The sequence below is a fragment of the Oncorhynchus mykiss genome, chromosome 27 (genome assembly GCF_013265735.2).
Source record: "Oncorhynchus mykiss isolate Arlee chromosome 27, USDA_OmykA_1.1, whole genome shotgun sequence".
Lineage (NCBI taxonomy): Eukaryota > Metazoa > Chordata > Actinopteri > Salmoniformes > Salmonidae > Oncorhynchus > Oncorhynchus mykiss.
The window spans coordinates 15,083,446-15,100,908 of record NC_048591.1 but is presented as its reverse complement, the minus strand read 5'-3'; the positions used below and the strand labels follow the sequence as shown (position 1 = coordinate 15,100,908).

General features: G+C 44.7%; 1 protein-coding gene across 2 annotated transcripts in view; it reads left to right on the top strand.

Moving 5' to 3' along the window:
* The window catches only part of LOC110507083 (sortilin-related receptor), a 70,317-nt gene extending 60,161 nt beyond the window's left edge, over positions 1 to 10,156 (top strand). The window contains exons 34-48 of one of the 2 annotated variants that reach the window (XM_036965740.1): positions 347 to 473; positions 1,016 to 1,185; positions 2,025 to 2,137; positions 2,367 to 2,468; positions 2,596 to 2,662; positions 3,433 to 3,515; positions 3,611 to 3,701; positions 3,873 to 4,063; positions 4,512 to 4,631; positions 4,863 to 5,027; positions 5,537 to 5,711; positions 5,950 to 6,056; positions 6,189 to 6,381; positions 6,681 to 6,893; positions 7,370 to 10,156. In XM_036965740.1, the coding sequence (XP_036821635.1) occupies positions 347 to 473; positions 1,016 to 1,185; positions 2,025 to 2,137; positions 2,367 to 2,468; positions 2,596 to 2,662; positions 3,433 to 3,515; positions 3,611 to 3,701; positions 3,873 to 4,063; positions 4,512 to 4,631; positions 4,863 to 5,027; positions 5,537 to 5,711; positions 5,950 to 6,056; positions 6,189 to 6,381; positions 6,681 to 6,893; positions 7,370 to 7,437 (1,985 nt within the window). In that variant the 3' untranslated portion in view covers positions 7,438 to 10,156. Of the gene's footprint in view, positions 1 to 346; positions 474 to 1,015; positions 1,186 to 2,024; positions 2,138 to 2,366; positions 2,469 to 2,595; positions 2,663 to 2,749; positions 2,802 to 3,432; positions 3,516 to 3,610; positions 3,702 to 3,872; positions 4,064 to 4,511; positions 4,632 to 4,862; positions 5,028 to 5,536; positions 5,712 to 5,949; positions 6,057 to 6,188; positions 6,382 to 6,680; positions 6,894 to 7,369 lie in introns of those variants that run through there. The other variant, XR_005040090.1, reaches the window with a different exon arrangement.
* The last annotated feature ends 7,307 nt before the right edge of the window (positions 10,157 to 17,463 follow it).

Sequence of the window (17,463 nt, the reverse complement as noted above, 5' to 3'; positions counted from 1 at the left end):
CAGGCTTCTTCCGCACTTAAAGGGAGACTCGGGAATATGACATCATCCTGCTTTACAGACGTCAACAAAAACAGACTTCAAATCTGCCCAAGGAAGACTGCCTCTATTGGCTCTTGAAACAGAGCTAGTATAGTGGCAGTCCTGGCCAATTACAATGTTATTGTTTTTTATTTCTGTAAGCAGGAAGTGGCTCTGCTGTGTATTACGATGTCATATACTTTTAATGAAAATTATGTCACGCCCCCAATTCAATTTACATAAGCGAAGTCTTCACTCATCTTTTCGCTTGTATATCTCCTCTCTAACGTTTGTACTGGGGGTGTGTTTCTGACCTGTCTCTCTGTAGCCGACTCTCTGGTCTACAAGATCCAGAACCTGCGGTGGACGGCAGACTTCTCTGGCGCCATCACCCTCACCTGGTCCAGGCCTAAGAACCTGCCCCTGGCTTCCTGCTACTTCCTCATCTACTACAGGTCAGCCAGTCAGTCTGTGTGTTTTGTGTGTGTGTCCAGGGCCAGCTCTAGCCTTTTAGGGGCCCTAAGTAAGATTTGGTTGCCCCCCCCCCCCCAACATTGCGGCAAAACATTTTAAGGTCCCCCCCTCTTGACGGCAGAAAAGAATTTAAGTTTTAAAGTTAATTTCCTGCAGTGCCATGGGGCATAGAGAAAATGTTGCAGTTTTAAATCAAGTTTTCTGTAATTGTATTGCAATTCTACTCAGTTTTCCATGAGGCGGAGATGCAGTTTTAAAGCTAATTCCCCGCTATATTACACATTTCACCATGACTTTGACATTAATATGATATCTGCGTCAGAATGACTAACAAAATCAATGGGGGCCCCCTGGAGGTCAGGGCCCTGGGCACGTGCCCTGTCAATATTAGGCCAGGATTACTACAAGTTTGGCCGGTGGCCCCTAAGCGACCGCTTATGTCGCTTATGCACCTATGTGTCTAATTGTGTGACTGTCTGCATGTCTGACTGTGTGTGTGTGTTTATCTGTCTCTGTGTGCTAGGCTGGTGGGCACCCAACAGTGGACCTCTATGGACACACACAGCAACAAGAGCAGCTACACCCTGTCGGTGCTGAAGCCAGACACCACCTACCAGGTGAAGGTTCTGACCCAGTGTCTCAGCAAGCAGCACAAGACCAACGATGTGTTGACCCTGCGAACGCCCGAGGGACGTGAGTACTGTCCTGTGTACACCACACGACTTTCCAAATCCCAACACCACTGAGCCTCTCAAGTCAAACAGCCGTTTGTCCTGTAGTTTCTTGTCTTGCTGACACAGACGGAGGATCACACACTACGAGATTCTTCTCTTGGTCGCGATGATTCTCGGTACCACGCTGTCTCGCGAAAACAATGATGTGGTTAGATTGTTAATGTAGCTAGAACAAGCTGTGGCGCAAAGCAGCCTCAAGTACCATTTTCAGTCAGACATTCGTGCTTGCCACACAGAGTTGAAATACCGACTCGATACATTTTGAATTGAACAACGTTGCTTGTGGCAAGCTCTCATTGGCTATCGCTGATCACCGTTCTTTAAATGGAGGAGGAGGGGAGAGATGAGAGGGGGGTGGGTGTTGGGGAGGGGAGAAAGAGAAGGGAGAGAGCGAGGGAAAGGTAGAGGGAGCAAGACACACCATCGTTTCACTGTGTCTGTTCACAGCAGAGGACTTGTCGAAGGCGTGATTTCACACATTATCCATGTGTTTTAGTGTGGTTGTTTTTCACACCCGAGTTGAATGCACTGCCTGTTAGTTGCTCGGCTAACTGACGGGCAAAAGGAGTAACAAAAGGAATGATGTAGATTTAGGATAATTATCCAGTACCCAGATGAAGCCTACCCCTGGACTGAAAGGCATGCTCAATGGAGGATCTCTATCGAGAGGGTCTTGGAAATACCCATTGTCACTTTTATCTCACTCTTGAAGTTTGTGGCCTGCCTGCAATAGTGTTTTAAGCTATGAATTGAATATTATGGTGGATTGACAGTTCGGTAATGTAATGGTTGTTGCAGTGCCCGACCCCCCCAGAAACCTGCAGCTGTCATGTGACAACGGAGAGGACGGCATGGTGGAGGCCTCGTGGAGCGCTCCGGACAAAGCCCACGGACTGATCCGGGAGTACATTGTGAGTTAGCCTGCCCAGACACTGTTGTTTCCTCTGGTAAACTTAATAACCGCCTCTGCATTCTTAGTGTCATGTCCTGAGCAGTAGGGCTGTAAGAAGAGATGGAAACATATGACCATCCAATGGCTTTGAGCGGGTGCTGGATATCAAAGTTAATGTTCATCAGCAAAATATGAAAGAAACCTGTTTTGTTTCTCTCTATGTGTGTGTGTGTGTGTGTGTGTGACAGGTGGAGTACAGTGAAAAAGGTGTGGAGTGGTTCTCTCAGCGAAGCACCGGCAACGGTGTGGAGGTCAAGAACCTACAGCCCAGCACTCTGTACAAGTTTAGAGTAAGAGACCTGTCTTTCAGAGCAGCTTCATAGTGACATTTGACCTCATGACATGAAGGTAACGTGAGCTCTTAGAATTGTTGAGTCGTGAGCCTGGCTGATGAGTTGTAAACCTGTGTGTTTTCAGGTGGCAGCAGTGACGGGTCGAGGTATGGGGAACTGGACTGAGGTTAAATCCATCATCCCCAAGAAAGGTATGACAGTCTCTCATGATCATTGCCTGACAATTTATAATATGGCATGATGATAGTTTGATACATTTGACAAATTCTCTAATCCAGGGTTTCTTAAACTATGGGTCAAGACCAAAAGTGGGCCCTGGGCATGTGAGAGGTGGGTCGCAAGTTATAAGAATTCTTCTAAAATCACACGCTATTTCTTTTTCGTTTGGGTTGTAGAGATTTGGGTCACCGGAGGATGGTAGATTTCTTATTTTGGTCTCGAGCTGCGGCAGGAAGCTTAGTGGTTAGAGCGTTGGGCCAGTAACCGAAAGGTGACAAGCTGCTGACAAGATAAAAATCTGTCGTTCTGACCCTGAGCAAGGCAGTTAACCCACTGTTCCCCTGGCGCTGAAGACGTGGATGTCATTGAAAGCAGCCCCCCCGCACCTCTCTGATTCAGAGGAGTTGGGTTAAATGAGGAAGACACACCTTTCTGAATCAGAGGGGTTGGGTTAAATGAGGAAGACACACCTTTCTGAATCAGAGGGGTTGGGTTAAATGAGGAAGACACACCTTTCTGAATCAGAGGAGTTGGGTTAAATGCGGAAGACACATTTTAATTTGAAAGCATTCAGTTGTACAACTGACTAGGTATCCCCCTTTCCCTTTCCCTAATCCTTCATTGCGCTTCCTCTACTGTTTGCATTGTGGAGATTTACAGTGTTCTATCGCCCTCTGCTGGCCGTCATTATGTAGTTGTCTTATGTATTGGAGCTGATGCTTATTGTGTCTCTCTCTCTCAGCTCTACCACCCCCCTCAGTTATCACCGATAGCATCACAGAAGACTCGATGAGCCTATCTTTCAGCTTTAACTCCCAATATGAGGTCAGTTGGTGGCGTGTGTGTGTGTATGTGTGAGTTGGTGCTTATGTGTTCTAACTTGCCCTATAATTCTGCCTTTGTTCCGTGGGTGTGTGCAGGTGAGGCAGTATGTGGTGGTGCTGTCCTGGGTGTTTGATGCTCACGTGAAGGAGAGCAGGAACTACACTGTGCGAGGTAGCATACTGAAAGGTATTGTCTGCCTCTAGTGTTCACACATTTTCGGACAATTAAACAGCAAGTGTTTTTCAAACACATAACTTTGTCATATGCATCACATACACACACTTCTGTGTTTTCAATATCCTAGCCCAACTCTGTCGGTCGGTCTGTCTGTCTCTGTATCTGCCTGTACACTTGCAGCTGCCAACCTGACCACAGGGACCATCTACGAGGTGGCTGTGTGGGCCCAGACCGGTGTAGGAGACAGCCCCACAGCCCTGTCCCGCCAGCAGACCAAAGGCACCCAACCGGAGCCTCCCCTCCTCAAGGCCCGGGCCCTTAACCAGAGCTCTGTGGACTGCAGCTGGACTGTAACCGGATCCCCTGCACAGGTAACACCGGCACAGCATGACAGCTACTGTATTACAGACATGACTCATGTTCATTAGGGCACACAACAGAAAACATCATTCAACTTTTTGGGACCGAAAATTTCAGGTAGTCTATCCTATCCGTTTTCTTCTATTTGGTGCCTAATGGTTTAAGTAGTATCTGTTGTATACTTTCAAATGCTTCAGGCATTTGATTGAGCCTGTCTTGAGTGCCTGATGGGTGGGGTTTGCGCTCTTCCATTGGTTCCAGGCAAGATCAATTAAGCGAGTCCCCACAAGCAAAATATAATAAGGAATTTCATAGATGAGTCATAATTGATGGGATGTATAAAGCGATTGTCCAGATGCTCAAAGCTCTTTCCATTGCTACTGTGAAGCGCGCGGCTGGAGTAGGACAGCTCCCTGTGCAGCTAGTGATGTACTGTGTGGTTGTTGTCTGTCTGTACAGGTGTATGGCATCTTCTTTGCCACCTCCTTCTTGGACCTGTACCGCAGCCCTCACAGTGTGAACACCAGCGATAGCAGCCGGACCGTCACTGTGGACAGTGATGAGCAGTACCTGTTCCTCGTGAGTTCACACCCTTATTCCTCTTCACCCTGATTCCTCTCTCAGTGCCTCAGATACAGAATCAGAAAACTTTATTGACATCTTACCCAAGATTCCATTTTGGTTTTAAACTGTACTGAACTGTAAAATGATCGACTTCAGAAAATCTGCTCACAGTTAACCCATGTGTGCATTTTTGGTTTCTAAAGAATAATATCTCTGTGTGTGCGTGTGTTCACTTGTGTGTGACAGGTGCGGGCCATCTCTCCCTACCTGGGCCCTCCCTCGGAGTATGCGGTGGTTAAGATGATTCCCAACGAGCGGCTTCCTCCTCGTAACCTGCACAAGGTGCGCGTTGAGAAGACCCAGGCGATGTTGAAGTGGCAGCCTCCCTACGACTCCCCCAGCGCCCCTCTGGTAAGGTCATCCTCACACACCCTCGAGCGTCAGCCCTTCCCGATGCATTTTGTCTGGTTCCTGGGTTAAAGTGATAGTTACCTTTTTTTAAAAGCGAGTTGAAGCTTAAACTTCAAAACAGACCCAGTGTGGATTGCACTCTCTCCTTGTCCATAGACTTCTTTCAGTGTAAGGAAACTTTGTTTGAAAATTGAGTGAACTATCTCTTAAATAAAGCCTCTAAAAACCTGACTGACCAGGTAATATACAGTACACCTGATATAGTAACATGAACAGTTGTCCCACACAAACCATGAACATGTGTGTCCATGTCTGGATCTCAAATGACACCCTATTCCCTTCTAAGTGCACTACTTTTGACCAGGGCTCTGGTCATTAGGGTGCCATTTTGGATGCCAACACGGCTGTCGTTTATTGTTCTTTTGTTGTGTTATTTTACTGTAAACTGTGTTGAGATTGTTAAATGCACTGTCAATAAAGTTTGATTTGGATGTGTCCGTCCCGTGCAGACGTACGCGGTGCACCTGAAGGACGTGGTGCGTAAGACCGAGAGCAGCTACAAGCTGACCACCCAGAACAACACGGTGGAGTACTGCCTCAAGGGCCTGGAGCCCGGCGGACACTACAGCGTCTCCGTCCGCCTGCGCAACATGAGCAAGGAGGCCAGCTACACGCTCAACACAAGTACGGCCAGGTCCTCTTTATTGTAGTCGACGATCAGTTTTCTTTCCCACAATAACCATCTGTTATATGGTGGCTGGGGACTAGTCAGGGCTTCTTGTATATTAAAGGAGTTAAAGGTAGAGCGCCAACAGATCTGGGGAGACCACATTCAAAACCCAATGGGGATTGTTTTAACATGAACATAATTGTATGAATGTATGATGTCAAAGTTGTTTCCTTCTTCTTTGCGTGGACATAGTGCCCTTGCCTGCTCCAGAGGCTCTGAAGATCCTGACGGAGAAAGACCACGTGTTCCTCTTCTGGAAGAGTTTGGCCGTGAAGGAGAGGAGCTTCAATGAGAGCAGGGTGAGGGACACACACAGCTGTCTCTCCCTGTGATGACAGATCAACCCCACTGTCTTTTAGTTCCTCTGATATTCACCATCAATGTATGTATGTCTGTCTGTCTGTACGTCCGTGCTCGGTGTCTCTCCGCAGGGCTACGAGGTGCACGTGTACGACAGCCTGTCCAACTCCTCCGTGCTCCTGGGAAACACCACGGAGACCTTCTTCCGGATCAGCAGCCTGCTGGCGGGCCACAACTACACCTTCTCTGTCCAGGCCCGCTGCCTGCTCAACGGACAGCTGTGTGGCAAGTCCGCCCTGCTGCTCTACGACCAGCTGGGACAAGGTGAGAGGGGGAGGAAGCACTGGGGAGGATAGGAAGTTACGGGACAGATTTACTAAGATTATGCATAAATCGTAAATGTCGGTTTCAGTAACAATGTGTGGTGACATTCATACAACAGAAGGATATGAGTTATCACTCTCAATATGGTGATAGTTTTCCGGGTGAATCTTACTTCATTAATCAACTTTGTGAGATAAAAGTATATAAAGAATCTCTCATAATGGCTCCCTCATGTACTGTATGCACAATGTCAGTCAGTGAATGTCACTCACCAGGTATACCCCCCCCTCTCCCTGCAGGTCCCAGCGAGGCAGTGCGGAGCTCGGGTCAGTCAGGGGACATGGCGGTAGTGGTGGTGCCGGTGCTGTTCCTGCTGCTGCTGGGGCTGTGTGGGGGCCTGGTGGTCCTGTACCTGAGGCACCGCCGCCTGCAGAACAACTTCACCGCCTTTGCCAACAGCCACTACAACTCCCGCCTGGGCTCGGCCATCTTCTCCTCTGGGGACGAGCTGGGTAAGAGTCTTTGGTTAAGTTCTATATCGAAGTAGCCCCACACGTCCGTAGTTGCGTTGCTCCCTTGTTTTGTGCTCCTGTGCAGGGCGCTTGTTGTTACTGTTGACTGTGACGGTTGTAATGGAGGTTGATGTTATCAGTCTACACTGTGTTGAACTTGAACCACGCTGTCTTTATTTGTTGATCTGACACCCATAGATCATCCCTCTCTATGTCCAACTGATTGGCACAGCTTTTGATCAAACATTTCTAGGGCCTGGAGTTTCTCCTGACCGTGTGACCTGACCATAAAAGCTCTGGGCCCCAGTTAAAGGCTGTGCTACTAGGGACCATATTTTGTCCTTGTCAGGTCCCATCGTCCGGAGAAACTCCTGGCCCCACTCACAAACCACATTTTTGCATGATCCCTTCTGATGCAACTATCATGTCCTTCTTCCCTCCTCCGTTCATCTCTCCTTTCCCCGTCCTCCTTAAAGGTGACGATGATGAAGACGCCCCCATGATCAGCGGCTTCTCAGACGACGTTCCCATGGTGATTGCGTAGTGGGACCACCCCTTCACGTCGTCTTCTTCTTTTCCTCCCTATCACTCTACTACACACTCTGCCCTGCCTGTCCCAACCCGTCACCTACACGCCGGTGCCCACGTGGTATATGACAAAAGGTCAAGAAAGAAGGTGCGCCAACACTTTCGTCAACCATCCCACTCCGAGAAAAAAAGTAATGTTGAATTCAGGATCAAAGGAAGAAAAAGTGAAGCGCAACGAGAGATATTTTTAAAAAGAAAAATACGATGCACTTTTTTTTGGATGCGCAATAACTTATTTTTTTATACATAATATATATATATATATCATTCAAAGGACTTTGTTGAGCGGGAACTGATGCTAACTGTGAAGGATTGTGAGTTTGTCAGGCGAGTCGCGTGTTCGAGAAAATCCCCTTTTGAATTACAAACTCACTCCATAAAGAACTGTTCATTGCTTGAAGCCAAAATAAGCACCTGGCAAAAAACATCCAATGCAGAATAAACACACGTAAAGAAAGAAAATATACACCTAATACTGTATAAGACAAAAAAATATATATATATGTTTTACAAAGAAATCCTTCATAAAAAGAGTTAGGAACTCAAGCTCTCCATACAGCATGAATGAACTTATTCTTCATGGTATTTATTCATGGTACGTTGTTCAGTGTCCGTACTGAAATCGATCTGAATATGTTGCTCTCTGTTGGAATGAGATCACTTGAATCTGTTGATATTTGGTTTGAAACTGTCCATTAGCCGAAACACAACAATTGGCACAACGAGTAGCCATCCAACGAGTAGCGATTAGATGCAATCGATGGCACCATGCTGTGTCTTATAGATCCATGTTCCTCCTATCACCAGCACAGGAGTGGCTGTAGTCAACTCAGCAGTGACAATAGAACCGAAAAGTTATTCCCGTTTACCATGCTATTAACTCCAAAACGTCAGCTCGATCATTCTGTTGTTTCTCTACTTGCAATGCTGCATCGATAATGCTGTAGGTGGATCTATAGGAATATAGTTTGATTTGAATTGGTTTTATCAGGACCACCACGTTGTAAATATTATTGTTATTAAAATATTATTACGCCCAATTAGCTGCCATTAGTTTGTGTTTGGAACGTTTGTCTCTGATGTTCTCAGGGAACTGGGTCTTTGTCTGGTCTGACACTGGCGTGGTACCATCTGAGTCTTTCTCCAACACTCGGGAACCCTCACTGAGGTACTATAGTAACCCTAGGGGCAATGATGAGCATGATGTTGTAATGATGTCATTTTATGGTTGTAAACTGGTTTTCTGGTTGAGAAGAAGTTACAAAACCAGATTTATCTCTGTTACAACAAGAAAACAATGTATTTTTCATGACGAGAGCAAGATGTCATGGGAAAGACGTCACATTTTGGTTGTTGTGGTTGCTGTAATTCTTTAACAAAAAATGTATACTTCTAATCTACAACCTGGTGATAATGTCATTTAAAGACATTATAATGATGTAATGGAAACTACTTTTGCTTGCTGGGATAGCAGTATGATGTTTAGGTCACAGTGAGGGGGACTGTGTCCAGCTCTGTCTCACTGTGTAGCCAAATGCTTCACGTCAATAGGATGTGACAAGCTTAAGAATATGTTATTTTATTTTTCCCTTTCCCATCCTATTGTGTAGTCATGAAACATGTATTTTCGTCTCTGCTAAAGAGCCATTTCAAGTTGATGTAAGGTATGATGCTTGTATTCATTGACCTGTTTTTTGGTTTATTTGTACATTTGTTCATGAATGTATTTTATATCTGTGATTTTATGGCTTTGAGGCGATGTGGAAACCGGTCACGTTACTAGTCCCTCCCCCCCTTATACCTCCCACCCCTCGTGTGAAATGGATACATTCACAGTCCTCTCACTTTGTAAAGCCAAAAACTGTGGTTTACCCCTATACCCTATAAAATGGGTTTTTGATAGTGTCTGACTGTAGACTGGTTCAGGGCAGACATCGTGCCCCCAGGCACCAGGACCACGTTCCCACCTCCATTCCCCTGGCCCACTGTGGGGGTGATGTCACAGCAGCCCCCCCCCCCCACTTCCTTCCCAGTCACTGTAAGGCTGCTTTCACTCCATTGTTTTGACGTTCTTCTCCGTAAGGTACTTGTGATTCTATCTCCCCCTTTTCTGCTTTCCAGGCCTTAAATAGTGTTGATACTGTTTCTTTTCGGTGGACTTCGATTTGCCACATATGCCTTATTAGAAAACACGTTGAGTTTGTATGTATGTACTGTATTTATGACGACACAAGTGCACACACACACTCACAATACCCTTACACAATGCTAAAGAGAATGATCTGTGCTGAAGAGAGCGCAGTAGAAGTCGTTTGTTGTTTTTCTATACAGGTCACTACTCCTGTCTGCATTGGCTGTTTAAACAAGGCACATATCTAAAGCCACCTGATGGACTTTATCTCATGTAGTCCCAACTTTTGACAATTGTGCAAAATATAATTCTTGATTATTGTGTGACCGTTTCAACCCCTACCCCCTCCCAATGTAGACTTTTTTGTTTGTTTTCTTCTGTAAAATAGTATGCTTAAAGTTTTTGCACAGAATATAATGTTGGACACCGCCATATTTGAAAATGTTGATCTTGCTTATGGGGGTCTCAAGGACGTGAGATGTTTGAGGTACAGTGTGAAGTGTTTTTAAAACCACTTCTACTGAAATAAACTCACTGGAAATGGCAAAGCCTCATTTTTCTCTTCTTTCACAGAGAGGATGGATAGACAAAAGCAACAACACTGAAGATCTCTGCTTTCTAAAATGTTTATTGAATTATTTGTAGTTTACTTTGCTGTCTTTAGTCAATGTCCTTCCAACTTACAAATGTTTTTGATAGAAATAAACAAATCTCCCATCGATCACACACAGTGGCACAGAGTCTCCTCAAAGGCCCTTAACAAAGTGAAGGCAAACTCATGGCCTTGGTTAACCACATAATGCTATGAGTAAGTCCTACAGTATTTGGCAGCGCGAGACAGGAAGGAGTGCATGTAAACAGTGAGGTGAAGGGTGTGTCTGTAGAGGCTTTAGAGTACGGATGTCCTGGAGATGAACTGGGATCAGTCTTTAATCAGGCCACTCTCACTGTGGTTTTTGACTCGCGTCTCCTCTTTGCACCCAAAACATTCTGGGGCCGGCCAAAATCTCCTGGCCTTTTCATCCTCCCTCCTTCCTCCAGTCATGCAGAACGACCACAGCTCCACTGACGCTCATAGGGTTTTATCACTGTTGAGTGAAGGGCATTGTCCACACTCTTAGGGGAACTTCTGGGAAAGAGACAGAGGGGGAGAAACAATCAGTGAGGTCATTGCAACTTTTATGCAGGCTGCAGAATTCCCCAGACAGCTCTATGATTAAGTAGAGGCAGGTGTGCTTCTCAGAAGAGTAGCCTGTCAAGCTGGACGTTTTGAAGGTACTAAGTACAGTAATCAATGGAATAGATGTCCATGAAATATAAAACAACAACACGATAAGCAGAGCGAAAGAGAGTAATGTCTTTGTGTTTTTAATCCAAGTTTAAGTGCCACCTTAATCAAGTGTACAGATTGATTTAGGGGGGGAAAGTAATTGTATACTTAAATAGTGCTGTTCATGATTTTACTAAGTTTATTTTAACAAGGTCATTAGCAAGAGGCTCTTGACACTTCTATATGTCATGCTTTCAGTATATCAACAGCAGGTCAAACTTCAGAAATATTTTAAGACTTAAAGACACTGGAAGTTGAATTCCTCTCTGATTACGAGGGGTTGGGTTAAATGCAGGAGACACATTTCGGTTGAATGCATTCAGTTGTGCAACTGACTAGGTATTCCTTTTCCCTAATTGTTTGTTAAATGTTGACTTGACTGTTGGCTGTATGGTTCATATACAGCACATTATCACATACATAATATTTATATCATAAGAAGGTGTGCTCCTTTCTGTCCAATGAGGTATTTCTAGAGAAATGATTTTGTCCACTTAGGCGACCCCTTTTGGCTCAAGAGCGCCCCCAGAGGCAAAAGTTCTGGCCTCATCTTTAATCTCTTTCATTCCTTTGCACCAGATCTTTTTTGTGTGTTTCACCTGAAAAGAACCCTCTGACCTTGCCAAAATAAATGCCCCAAAACAGTTAATAATCTTGGGACTTCAAACAACACTGATATATAGTACAGGGCATTAAATCCTGACAGGGACATTATCATATATTGCCCAAAGAGTAACCAACAGGCCTGTCTCCCTCAACAAAAATACCCTGTCGGGAAGCGCTGTTAGAAGTGTTTGCTCTGTCTCCTGTCTCTTATTTCTCTGACTAAACTCGTCTGGTTGTGTTTATTTTCAGATCTGACTCGTCCTGGTCAACCACAGACAGCGGACCCAGACATGCTGTGCTTGGATGAATCCAAGTATATTTGTTGCGTAGGCTACAGATGCTTTTAAAAGCTATTTTAAAACAGCGCCCAGTGACGATGCACTGTAACAGACTGCTCTCTTTCTTTCTCTCGCGCTCTTTCACTCGCTCTGCTCTAAAAAGAAAGTCTGCTCCTCTCATAAGTAGCTAAGACGTTCTAAAGTGAGCTGCCATACACCTCTCCATTCTCATCTGTCCGTCAAATTCTGAGGGCAGCTCAGACAGAGCAGTGACACCACGGAGTGTCATGTTTTCTGCAGTCAGAAAGGCTCCCTCTGCGGCTCACTTAACTGTTCACAGTAACTGTGCCACCATGCCAGTGCCCTTGGCTTTTTTTGTTTGCCTTTTTAGAGTATAGGGCACCATTTGGAATCCAGACAAGCTCTTCTTCCTTTGTCATGCTCAAGGCTACCACTAGAGGTCTCGCGTGTTTTGGTTTCTGTGCTGTCAGAGAAAGACCTGCTTGTTGAAGAAGTTAATTCCTCCCTCTTTCTCTGACTTAATGTTATTTTCTAGTGAATAAGTAATTCATCTCTTTCCAAATTACTATCACTGTGTATTTGAATACTGGATGTCAATGCACTGAGATAAAACTACGTTCAAGATTTGTGACCATCAGTTATAGATTGGAATATTCCACATCATGGTATCACTGTCGACCTTTGCAGCCAACAATAATCACTAAACAGGGCTTAAATAAATGATCCCAAACGTAAGCTGCCAGGCCCTGACCCTCTTCAACTGGTGAAATGTCATGTCAGTCACAGATTTGTCTCCCTCCCCTCCCCCCTATGGAGTGGACAAGGGCCAGTTGTTCTGTTGGTGACATGTCAGTGCATCGGAGGGAGCAGCGTTGAGGTTGTGGCCTCATATCAGCCCCAGCAGAGGCAACAGGGGGCTCCAGTGTCTACTGCAGCCAGGAAACGGCCCGGGACCTGGGAGGATGATGAGCAGATGCTGGGGGGGTTGGGAGGGTGAGCGGGGAAGTCTGGATAAACAGCCCGCACTGTCATGGCCAGGCAGCGTTCACCGTACACAGCACAGACTGGACAGTGCAGAACACACACACATCCCAACATTGTTTTAAACCAATACGTTACCTAGTTCACAGATGTGCCTGTCACAGTTCCGGATGAAAATCTTCAGATTAACAATAGTCAGCCCCATATATACATTATACATTATACATTACATTATCCTGGCACCATGGTTCTGAGACTCCCACATTGCTTCTGGTAAGTACTCAAACAACCCTGTTACAAAGTCCTGTAGCCTACAGTACCCCTCTATCGGGCCTCAGGTTGCTAAGGATTCCCACTGGCCAGAGATTTGGGAGGAGGAAACTTGAACAAGTGTTCATTCCTTAGCCTGGAATCTCCTCCACCAGAGGGCATGCTTGATATAACACCATCTGTGTTGCCTCCTCAACAAGCCATTTATTACTGCCACATTACAGTGTTCCAAGACCCAATCAAACTGATAAACATCATTAGTCAACTCCCTTGTCGAATCCTCTTGTATAGAGAGGTGAATGACTGCAAAAGCAAAGAGAAAAGTGTCGTGTCCTGTATGCTGGGAAAGAAAGACTTCAGATATGTGTGGTCCCATAGAGCAGCATAGATGTATAGTCGAGAAAGAAGGGAGATTTCTTGTTTAGTCACAATTATGTTTTTTATTGTATGATACAGGCTATATTACCCTTTTAATTAATAGAACTTCAAGTTACCAACATTTTTCACTGTATTAGAATTATACATAATGTTCAAAGTAGTGTGGATATATTTGATACATTTGAAACATAACACACAACTGTGAGACAGTACTATTCATGGCATAATTGCACACAAAATGACCAAGTTAAAAGTAACAATCCGCAGTCTTTATTTTAAGATGACAATATCATACACATATCAATACAATTTCTGACCAATATAATAAAACAATACAACACTGCAGTTATTGAATTTAAAACTACAAATCTAGGCTACCAAGAACACATCGGAGTTAAATTCAGAAGATGGAAACATGACATCAGAGTTACTGCTTCCATTTTATCCGTTTGACTGTTAGCTTTGCTGTGAAAGCTCAGTCGACAAAAAATGAGGGAAACATCAAGAGAATGGAGGAAGCTATGCTAAGCGCGTTATGATAGCATTACGCCGACAGAATCCAATTGGCAGGAAGAGTGAGCCTCTCGTGTATGTCCATGATAACATGTTTACACGCTGCGTGGCTATACGTCCCCATGAACACACACACACTTAGTCATCATCTATATGACACCGCAATATATATGACACCGTGCCCTTCCTTCATGAAGGAAAGAATGGCACTCCTTGAGAGTTCCTCCCCTACCATTATGAGACCTTTAGACACTTCACACAGTGGGCTCTATCGTGGCCAATCCAATCAGAGGACCATGGAGGCTCCTGAGTACAACTCAGTTGGAGGTCTGAGATGGGCAGTGAACAGTGTGTGTGTCGGTGTGTGGTCTCTACAGCCACTTGACCAGAGGAAGAGAGTCCACCTTACTCACTTCCCAGGGGTCAAGAGGTCCCTGACCCACTGATTGTTTGGGAGCTAAAAGGTCAATAGGCTGGTCACTGGTGGCTGCTCAAGGTCAAAGACAGGCTTTTGATAGAGAAGGCAGGCGTTGTGGACAGCAAGCCACGGCCATTATGATCTATTGTGAGCCAATTTGGTAGGGGGAACTCATAGGCACTTTTCCTCCGAGAAACATTTAGATGTCCAGGTTGAAAGAGAGTTATCCTTGTGGATATGCCAAGATAATGCCATTTTAACTTGCATCAAAGAGTGCCTTGGTATTGTTTTTAGTATGGAAACTTCTGTTTCAGTAGCTACTGCAGGTTTCCATCCATTTGTTGAAACATTTTCAAGTGAAGATTCTAATATTCACATAAAAAGAGATGTCCATTTTACAGGCAGCGGTGTGTTTCCATGTAATTGGCTTGTTGCGAATAAAAAGCTGTGCATGATTACGAAGTGCACATAAAAAGCACTTTGTCATAGGACCACACAACATAGCATCATGTGACTACAAAATTGCTGCGACATGATGGCTAATCTATCAACAATTGCGCAAAAACAAATTAGCTGCCTTTGTCACATGATCTATTTCACAGACATAAAAAGGATCCACCCTTTCAAACTTTTGTTTTTGTCAACATTTACAAGTGCTTACTGACAATTGCTGTTTCCATCAGGCCTGAGTTTTTTATCCAACAGGTAGCCTACATTTACTGGCATAAAAAGAGTTGGATGAAGTAAGAAGGTGACATTTCTCTGACGGTGAATGATGCTCAACTTGTTTTAAGTTCTTGGCTAAGAGATCGATTCATGTCTGAGTATCTGTGTACCCTACCAAGTGGGCAACATTTGGCACAGAACATCATAATGATGTTGCTTTGTAAGTCGCTCTCGATACGAGTGTCTGCTAAATGACTACAATTGGAAGATGTGATTTCTGGTTGTAACTTGTTTTCAATAGATGCCTCACCAGATAAGATGTGTAAAAAAACATCCGCCTTGTGTCATTGCAACCAGTTCTGCCCACTGGGTAAAGTGTTGGGATGGACATTAACATTAGTATTCAAAGCAGATGACTGCTGGGACTGTCCAGTGTGTGTGTGTGTGTGTGTGTGTGTGTAGGATGCTGAAAGCCAAGTTCAAGCTTTCTCTGCTTTGGGAGACGAGTAGATTGACCTCGTCAGAGAAACACATGGGGCTGTGCTGCTGGTGGTTCAGGTAGAATATTCTGGGTATTGGTCCATTCCAACTTTCATGCCCTTGAGGTGTATTTTAGTGTGTGCCTGTTTCTCCCCCTTATGACGTTTTGGAAATTTTAAACATAACCCCCCCCCCCCCACTCTAGACACTTACCAGATGTTTGACTGTAACCTTTGTATGTTCGTTTTTCACCTTCCTTTATGGCCAGGGTTTCATTCAAAGATTAGTTGGCTCTTATTGTCATGTAATACTGATTTATATTATGCCAACTCTTGGGAGTTAACCACTCCTTAGTGTGGAACATGTGTGATACCTATGGTTTTCAGGGAAATAGCACACTTGCATTCTCAACATTTCTAATAACTCCCATTTACTACCATCACACACACACACACACACACACACACACTTGACCTTTCCAATAAATATACCTTTCAATGCACTTCAGCCCGGAACTCGGCTACCATATTATTTGTGTCTGGATGGCTAGCACTGTCCTGGTGCTGTGTGGGGTTTAATTGGAGGATCATGTAGGTCTTTCTAGCCAATCGGAGAGATTGGTGCTGTTCCTCTCCTAGCAACAAGACTCCCTAGCTGTGCTGTGCTGCTAGCTAACTGACACCTAGATTAACTCGTTGTTTTCCTTTATTTTTTCCTTCCGGTCCGTCTATCTTTCATTCTTGTTATCCTTGTCAGTTATCATTCATCAAACATACTGTAGCCATCCACAAAATGTCAATAAGCTGCGTCTGTCCACAATATAAGTAACAGTAGACCTGAGGACACAGGTCATGACTTGGTGTGTGTCATAATAATTTACTAGTCTTTTCTTTGACTTGAGTGAAACTAAAATCTCAGGTAAAATTAATCTTTGTCATCATTTTCTGTCATTTCTTTAAAAGCATTTATCATTGATACAAAGGGGATGACGTGAATGAGAATAGAGAAATGAAGTCATCTTCCAAGTGAAAAAGAGATGGGTAGATGAAACAATAGCCTGCGGTGCAGTTCATATTGTGAGATTAAACAATATCATGAGACAGAGAATCTTATTTATATCGCTGCAAAAATGACAGATGTATTTATTTTTGTCCATTTCTGTCAGATTCTTCCTCCAACTCCCAAATAGCACCCTATACCCTATATGCCTATAATGCATGTCTTTTGACCAGAGCCCTATGGGTCCTGGTCTAAACCAGTGCACTTTATAGGGCATAGGGTACCATTTGAGACTCATTCGAGGTGTGCTACTATGCCGGATGGCGGCCACTATCATATTCTCTCCATGGCGACTGCTGACCCCTTTCAGTGCATACTTCCTAATAATAGCGGGCCTGGTCAGGTTGCTAAGTTAAGCAAGGTGTCAATGAGTCTCCATCAGGACTGGGGCTAGCTGCCTGTCTCCTCACAGAGTGGACAAGGTTGAGATGGCTTACCACCTCCTAGCCCTTCTGCTGTTTCAGCATCAAGCTCTGGGATCAACCCTCAGCTCAACATACACACACACACACACACACACACACGCACGAGTGACACAAGCCTACCAGACGAGCTAAATTACTTCTATGCTCGCTTCGAGGCAAGTAACACTGAAACATGCATGAGAGCATCAGCTGTTCCGGACGACTGTGTGATCACGCTCTCAGCAGCCGTTGTGAGTAAGACCTTTAAACAGGTCAACATTCACAAGGCCGCAGGGCCAGACGGATTCCAGGACGTATACTCAGAGCATGCGCTGACCAACTGGCAAGTGTCTTCACTAACAATTTCAATCACTCCCTGTCTGAGTCTGTAATATCAACATGTTTCAAGCAGACCACCATAGTCCCTGTGCCCAAGAACACTAAGGT